The 8,767-nt window shown below is 32.8% G+C and overlaps 1 protein-coding gene across 2 annotated transcripts; it reads right to left on the bottom strand.

The window, feature by feature from the left end:
* Window positions 1-5,807: 5,807 nt before the first annotated feature.
* Window positions 5,808-8,558, bottom strand: LOC140981539 (F-box/FBD/LRR-repeat protein At1g13570). Of its 2 annotated transcripts, none has more exons than XM_073447974.1 (4): window positions 8,421-8,558; window positions 6,726-7,562; window positions 6,433-6,591; window positions 5,808-6,343 (listed from the first exon to the last, which is right to left on the bottom strand). In XM_073447974.1, the coding sequence occupies exons 2-4, from the start codon at window positions 7,536-7,538 to the stop codon at window positions 6,041-6,043; spliced, it is 1,275 nt and encodes a 424-aa protein (XP_073304075.1). In that variant the 5' UTR covers window positions 7,539-7,562; window positions 8,421-8,558; the 3' UTR covers window positions 5,808-6,040. The 2 variants fall into 2 exon arrangements, with proteins under 2 accessions (XP_073304075.1, XP_073304077.1); XM_073447976.1 differs by lacking the exon at window positions 8,421-8,558 and adding an exon at window positions 7,984-8,378.
* Between the last annotated feature and the right edge of the window lie 209 nt (window positions 8,559-8,767).

Here is an 8,767-nt window from a genome sequence, read left to right as displayed (position 1 = left end):
CTTTATGGTTTGTTGAAACCGTCGCGTAGATTAAAGTTCTAGTTACAATGTCATTTTACGAAACGGTCGTAGTGTGGATTTTAAAAAAATTAAAAAATTAATGAAACTTTGATAAAATATATAGTTTACATTAATAGTAATAATGATAATAAAATATAAATTTCTAATCTTAAAAAGTTATAAATCAATATACAATGTCTTCCAAAATACATAATACATGCAACTCTATCATATACGTCTTGAATTATTAAAGTTACGTTCTATAAATGAAACTTTTTATATATGGAAATAAATTAATGTTTTTTTAAATGAAAACTTAATTAAGTAAAACTAACAAATTTTCTCCAATACTATAATTTTGAGCTAAAAATATTGAAAAAAAGTTTTTAATAAACTTTAATATAAATCATGAACAAAAAAAAGCAAAGAAAAAAAAAAACAAAAGCAAAAAAGTTATGGCCCATTTGATAAATAAATTGGCCCAATCCATTCTCTCCTCCACGCATCGACGCTTGGGGATGAGCATTAATTCAATTAAACTAAACTAACCGACCGACTCAAGTTATTTCATAAATTCGGTTTGGCTAATTCGAAAAATCGATTTTAGTTTTAAAAAATATCGATTAAATCGATTCGATTTCAGTTTTTTACGTAAAATTGAGTTAACCGAATCAATCTATATTTTAAAAAACATTATTATTTTTTATATATGACTAAATAATATTTATAATATCAAAATATTTTCTCGTTTTGTTTTGTTTTTAGTTTTTATTTTTTTAAATCGGTTATTCTGTTGCTGACTGAATTAATCAATTTTATATCGACTCGATTTTGTTCAATTTACACAAATTCGGTTCAGTTATTTAAAATTCGATCCAGTCGGTAACTGTACTGACCAAATATTCACCCAAACTGATGTCTGCAAATCATATCACAAATTGTAGTCTTTTGACATACACTTTTTTCACAGATAACCAAAATAAATTGAAGTCTTTTGGTGCATACACTACAAGAAAAATGATTTTCCGCAGCACGTCATCAACAGCGTGCATTAAAAGCACGCTGCGAATATTACTTTTAACGGCGTGCATCCATATGTGCGCTGTTAATATTATTGCACTTGACAGTATTAACAGCGTGCATTAAAGGCACGCTGCGGATAGTAATATCCGCAGCGTGCAGTTATATGTGAGCTGTTAATAACTTATGCACTTTTCGCAGCGCACAATAAAGGCACGCTGTTAATAATATTATTAACGGCGTGCATGTTTATGTGCGCTGTTAATAGTAAATCATTTTTTTTAAAAAAAATAAATTTTTTTTAACGGCGTGCACGGCGTGGGGAATGGGTGCGCCATCATTTAGCGACGGTTTATTTAACCGTCGCCGATTTAAATTTAGCGACGGTTATTTCTAAACCGTCGCTATTGGCGACGGTTTGAAATACACCGTCGCCGATGCAAAACCTTGCGACGGGTTTAAAATAACCGTCGCGAAATTTAGCGACAATTAAGCATTAATCGTCGCTATATTTAGCGACGGTTGTCTTATACACGTCGCAAGGTTTTACATCGGCGACGGTTTTATATAAACCGTCGCTAGTAGCGACGGTTTAAATACAAACGCGACGGTTTAAATACAAACGTCGCTAATAGTCTATAAATATTCGCATTCCCTTCCCATTTCTTCACAACACTCAGAATTTTTCTCACGATTTTAAGATTTTAGTTTCGATTTATTGTACTTTTTTGTTTCGATTTTTACTTACTTTGTAAATATTATTAACAATCACGAGTATTGTTATTAGATTGTAAGTTTTTTTAAAAATTTTATTAAATTATAAAAGTAAATTTTTAGCGACGGATTATGAAATTCCGTCGCTAAATGTATCGACAGTTTTAAAACCGTCGCTAAACTTAGCGACCGTTTAAAAACTGTCGTATATAAATATAGCGACGGTTTATAACCGTCGCTAGTAGCGACGGAAATTTTAAAACCGTCGCTAAAATTAGATTTTTCAATAATTATTAACGGCGTACATTGCACGCTGCGGATAATAGTATTAACGGCGTGCATGTGCACGCCGCGGATAATAAGATTAACAGCGCGCACGTGTACGCCGCGGATAATCTTAAACTTTCAACAGCTTTGAACTTTGCATCGTGCAATGTGCGCTGCGGAAAACGAATTTGCGCGCTGCGAAAAGCCATTTTTGTTGTAGTGATACCTCTACAAAATAGCCGACAATCCCGAGTTTGGAAATCTTTCGCCCATCATGTACAACTTTCACTCAAATTTTTCAGTCAAGAGAGACTAATGGGAAATGTAAATGTTCCAAAAAACACGTAAAATGATGCATCTCATGTTTGAAAATCAAGAATAATAGTTATTTGAGCAGAAGCCTCATGATAGCTCATCATCTTTTCTGTAATTTTCGTCCTTTCGCTTGGACACATATGTGCTCACTCTTATAGTCATTGCTTCAAAGGTTGGTGAGCGTTCGAGTAGATATTTTATGAAATCGATTTCGCATGAGATACCCACAATGTTATTTATCTCCACAATTTTCAAATAGAACACACAAATGAAAGGGTAGTTCTCCGTCCAAGAAATCAAAATCTACATTACTTGTAGAATCTGATAAAAATAACGTGTATCTCCATATCCACCAAGTTTAAAAATATGACACTCCAAAATTTTGAAAACTGGACTACTTATGATGAGGCATTCCACGTCAAAGATGAGAGATATGACTTTATTGAAGGTCGATGTACTTCAACCACAAAATCTTTTGAATTCGGGTGAGGTTTTCAGTTGACATCGGACAAACTCTAAGCGTCTCAGCTTCTCATAAGAAAAAAAATAAGAAGATGGTTCCCTACACCACTCATCTTCTCCTAGTTCAAGATGTATATCCCGATTTGACGGTTGTCACGAGTCTTTCCAAGGTGTTTGTTTCTTAATTGACGTGCACTTTGAGAAACTTCTCAAGGTTTCATCCCTCACATAATTGCTTCAAGTCAAGCATACCTAATTTTAGAAAATGTCATTTATCTCCACATTTTTCAAATAGAACACCAAAATGATAGGGTAATTCTGCATCAGAAATCAAAATCTACATTACTTGTAGAATTTGATAAAATAAAATGCATCTGCATATCCACCAACTTTAAAAAAAAATGACACTCCAAAATTTTGAATACTGGACTACTCGTGATAAGGCATTCCACATCAAAGTTGGGAGATATGACTTTATTGAAGGTCTTGTACTTCAACCACAAAATCTTTTGAATTCGGGTGGGATTTTCAGTTGACATCGGACAAACTCCAAGCGACTCACCTCTTCATAAGAAAAAAAATAAGAAGATGGTTCCTTACACCACTCATCTTCTCCTAGTTCAAGATGTACGTCCCGATTTGATGGTTGTCTGTACCAACACGAGTCTTTCCAATGTGTTTATTTTCTCATTGACATGCAAGTTGAGAAAATTCTCAGGGTGTCATCCTTATCTCAGAATTACTCCAAGTCAATCACACTTAATTTTAGAAATTTTAAGTTATGAACTCTGGGAAAAACATATATTCAGTTAATCTAAGTAATACCTATCAAATATTTTAACAACTTCTCATTGTACAGTCATATGTCTGTATGTTCTTGGAAGAAACAAAAAATAGGTGACATAATTCACAAGATGGTTCTCGACAACTAATATGTTGTTGTGGGTTTCACGTCAACCATCAAACACTAGATCATTCAATAATCTCCAAATGAACCTCCACCTTTTGGATAAGATGTTGGTTCTAGGTTTTGGAATGAGAAGATTTTGAAAACTTTAGGAAATGAAAAAAAAAATAATTAAGAAGAGAATTTTTGTGAAGAGGTAACTAGGAAACATGCATTTTTATTACTTATTTTTTTTCTTGATTTTGGTTTGATACAAAATGAGAGATACAATCCTTATTTATACTAATTACACCTCATTAACCAATGATTAAGATTATGTCAACACATTCAATCTAATGGTTATCATCGTCTATCTAGAATTATCTAAACTATTCTAGACTCTCTAAACTATTACACTATATGTGTTATTAATTATAAAAATATATTTTTCTAAGATGATTCTAGAATATGTCACTAATTTCCCAAATGATTATTCTAGAGGATGATTCAATTAGTGAAATTGAAATATATTTTTGAAACATAACTCCGAATTCCCAACTACATGAAGTGAAATTTTCCCCTATGAAAACATTTAAACTTTGTGGGTAAGAAAAGAGAGCACGATCCACTTTCCAAATAGAAATTCAACAGATTTCCTGATGCCAGCTTCGACATGACATATAGTTTGACGAACATGATTAAACCAAGTGGAAGCAGAGCAGTTGAAAATTAGGGTAAACTTCGATTGGAACCATATATACGGGTGATTCTTGGTACGTAGTACATACTTTTACAATAATTTTTTAATTAATTTGACTGATATTCAAATGCGAGTAGTATTATAATAGAAAAAAATAATGACGAATCATATTGTAATTGAAATTTTTACATATTATAATTTGAATTTATTATATTTAATGAGGGTCATACCATTATTGTAAAAATTAGTTAAGTACTAAACTACAAATTTGAAATAATGAATTAAAAAAAAACAAAAGGAAAAGGAAAAAAAATAGAACGTGATACTGATACCAAATGTTTTGCTATCATTATGCTCACACTTAATGAATACTAAGAGATAATTGTTAGTACAATTACATTAATTATTATTATATTAAAATTATTATTAATATTACTAGTAGTACTATGGTTAGAGTCAAGTACTTATCACTAGGTTAAAACTATAGTTGTTAATCAATGCTCGATTTTATTTTCTTATATTCTTGACAATGCAGAGTGCATTTAATTGTGTGTTAATGTGTCGGACTGTTATGCTCATAACTCCGGGGAGATGTGTGTCTATTTTTCGATGTTGTATCATATATTTTAGAGATCAGTCTTATCATTTTTTTAACACCGGTCATGTTTCCAGTAGAGATAATATCATCGTTAAGATCTGACATCAATCTTTTACGGTCCATCTAGCTAACCAGATCAAGTGAAGCACCGTCAGTAGCTTGACACACGAGAACTTCTCAGAAGATCATACATTTTAGTACTTTTCTCATTCACGCATGTGAGAACCCAAACTTTCAACATAACTAATAATAATCATGAATTCAAATGTACCTTTTATTCAACTAAATCAATGGTTCTACAACTCAGAAATATTAAAAAGAGATGACAATCTTTCTAGACAATTTTACAAAAAAATACGTCTTTAAAAATATATGGCCAGAGTTATTCCAAAAACTAAACCGCAATGTCAATAAAGAAACAATAACATATTTCAAGCCTAGCTGCGGTCTAAATAAAAATGGCGGTCAGACTGACTGAAAAAGCACACGCGCAGGCCTAATCAGCTCTATCAGGGATGGATTTGTAACAATAATTGGCTTAGGTACTGGCTACAATAAAAATATAAATTTTCAACAGATTACTAAAAATAATTTTTTCTTCTATATATTCATAAACAATATATGAATATTTACATAAATATTTTTAATAAACAAGATATTTAAAATATGTATATGTTTAATATCAAATATTATTATTTTTAATCGTGAAATAAAATTCTTAAATGACATTTTTCAAGTAAAAAAAATCATACCAAACACTCAAAATTTAAATCAATGGTTCTATCCAACCATCCCACGATTTTTCAGTCAAAACAAAAGGAAATGTAGAAGTTCAGAGAGCAACATGCCAATAGAAAAATCAGTCGAATAATAGCTTTAGCCCCTCTTTCAATTATGAAGGTATAAATTCGTACACAGATTTTGTACAAACCTTATTCAAGAAGATAACAAAGCAGCAGAAATATGAGATCATATAGAAATATTCATTATCAAGTTTGAACATTTTCATAAAACATCAACAAAAGTTATGCATAAAAGATCTAGACAAATGAAGTTTCATGTTAAACAGTATCACATCTCATGCTTGATGATCAGGGTTAAAAATGACTGTTGCTTGTGGGGAAGCCCGACGAAAGCTCAACATATCTATTGACATACTCAACCTTCTATCACGCACATATAGGCTCGGTGTTACACTCATTAACTCAAGAACAGGTGAATGCTCAAGTAAATACTTGATAAAATTCAGTTCACTTGGCACACCAAAAACATCAGCCATCTTCACAGTTTTCAACCGATGAAACATGAAATTAGAAGATAATTTTCTATCCCAAAAATCCAAATCAATATTTCTGGTCGCAGCTGATGAAGTTGAGGAACCCTACAGAAAAGAAGAAAGAAAGATGAAAATATTTAACCACTTTATCCACCGAAGGAGAAAATAAAATCTAGCAAGTTGAAGTTACTCACGGATATTTGCAGCTCTAGCAAATTGGGGGAGTTCTCAATTAGTTGAAGTACAACACACACCTCTTTCTCGTCATCAAAGCTAACTTGATATAACTCAATAAATTTTAAGTGGTGATAGGTAAACGAATTCCATCCTCGACGATTACCAATACTTAAATACTGACCACAAAAGAGACATGAGTTCAATTTTACGAAGCAATTTACAGAAAATCATGAAACAATGGGGTATATGAAATGGTAAATATCTTACAAATTTATACTATACTAGGTAAGTCAGATAGGTAATATCTTACTTTTGTGAAGTATATATGCCCAATGAGCCTCTGAAGCTTGGGAACACCACCAAGAAACTTATTGAAGTTACAACTAGAACTATGTTCGAAGTGCTCAGCAATGTCATCAGTCATATACATACCAACAGATATAGCAACCAAATTTGGAGTGTTAGCAAGACAAATATCCTTGAATTCGCCTTCTAAAATCAAGTATTTAAGTTTTGGGGCATGGACGGTGAGCTCTAAGCTATCAAAGTAAGACAATGTCATGCTCTCGAGAAGGGGGCAACTTGAAATGAGATATTCAATATCGGAAGGGGGAATTAAGACTTGCTGAAGATTGAGGTATTTCAAACACAAAAATCCTCTGAAGTTTGGTGGGATTTCCAGTTCACATCGAACAAGCTCCAAACGAGTCAGCTTCTTACAAGAAAAAAGACAAGATGGTGCCCTAAACCACTCACCTTCTCCTAATTCAAGAACCAATTCTCTGACTTCTTTCCGTGAAATGAAAAGAAGCCATTGATCAACATCAGGAGCGCCCTGCAAGTATGATGTAGTTATAGCAAACTTATGAATCGGCCCATTATGTAGGAACAAAAGCTTGGTGATGAAGTTCAAAAGATTGTTTTCGACAACCGATCTATCATCGTCATAGATTACACAATTGTCATCGAACACAAGATGCGTCAGCGAGGCCCATCTAAACCTCCATCTTCTCGACAATATGCTCGTTCTTACAGCATCTCTTATCGGAAGCTTCGCGAGGATGATTTCAATGATGCTTTGAGGCAGTTCACCTATCTGATCTTGATCAAAATCATTTTCCATTTGAACGCTTCAGCTAAATTATCCCTATTCAGAAACATAATCAAATCTTTAAAGTTGGGCAAGCATCTAAAAGCTAAATGATTCCTATTCAGCAATTCTATATTTTGGGTGGGGAAAAACACAAAACCATGACAAAAAATTCATGCAAGTGTTCCGCATACCGATGAAAAAAGAAGAAACAAAGCATAACCTATGAAAGATTACTCTGAATTCCTAATTACATAACAAGAAATGCTGGAAAACATATAAAAAAAATAGTCTTTTACTCATGAAAAGACTATACCTTTGCGCTCAAGAAAACAGAACATGATCCAGTTTCCAATAAAAATTCAACAGATTTCCTAATGCATATCTTTTCCAGGTAGATAAATAAAGATATAACAAAAACTCAATGATGTGATTCGTAAAATTAAATTTCTCAAAAGTTCTCAACTTCCTTCCCAACCTTTTGCAGGCATGGAAAACATCCCCATTTCAATCAGAGTAAGTCACCCAAATAAATATAAAACGGAGACCAATCCCAGAAACTGGAAAAAAGCGGGAAAAAAGGGGGGGGGGGGATCTTGAAGCAAACAAGAACAACAAAAAGATTTCGAATTATCTCAATCAAAACTCAAAGGATTTCTTAATGCCTGATGAATTGAGCGACACGATCAACACTTAAAGGTCGCCACTAATACAATCCAATTTCTCAACTTCCTCACTAACCCAGCAAATAAATACGAAAATACCACCCTATTTCAATAACACTCGATGAATCACACTACATTTTTAAAGGAGGACAAAATTTTGAAAGAAAGAAAAAGTTTGAATCTTTCGGCAAACAAGAACATCAACAAATGAAATAACGAAATCAGGAGTACAAACAGCAATATAATTTACCCTTCAAAAAAAGTTCGATGAAATTGGACTAATTCCGAGCAGTGCAAGTGAAAACACGGGGAGGTTTTGGAAACTCTACAATAGCTTGTACAGGTAGCGTGAGATTCGGGTGATTTTGCAGTTAATTTGATTTTTTTTTTCGATTTTATGATCAATAAATAACATTCCACAAAAACTACCATGAGACGATCTTACAAATCAATTTCGTAGGTCGAATATCTTATTTGGGTCATCCATGAAAAAATATTATTTTTTATGCTAAGAGTATTATTTTTTATTGCGAATATCGATATGATTGACCCGTCTCACAGATAAAGATTCGTGAGACCGTCTCACGAGAGACTTAT

Source organism: Primulina huaijiensis, chromosome 7 (genome assembly GCF_012295235.1).
Source record: "Primulina huaijiensis isolate GDHJ02 chromosome 7, ASM1229523v2, whole genome shotgun sequence".
NCBI lineage: Eukaryota > Viridiplantae > Streptophyta > Magnoliopsida > Lamiales > Gesneriaceae > Primulina > Primulina huaijiensis.
This window is presented reverse-complemented; position numbering and strand designations above follow the sequence as displayed.

Excerpts from the sequence above, each read along its gene's own strand:
- LOC140981539 (XM_073447974.1), bottom strand. The coding sequence starts at position 7,538 with ATGGAAAATGATTTTGATCAAGATCAGATAGGTGAACTGCCTCAAAGC. Across the intron at positions 6,592-6,725 it reads GGCATATATACTTCACAAAA|TATTTAAGTATTGGTAATCG; the intron begins GTAAGATATTAC and ends TTTTGTGGTCAG. Across the intron at positions 6,344-6,432 it reads TGCTAGAGCTGCAAATATCC|GGTTCCTCAACTTCATCAGC; the intron begins GTGAGTAACTTC and ends TCTTTTCTGTAG.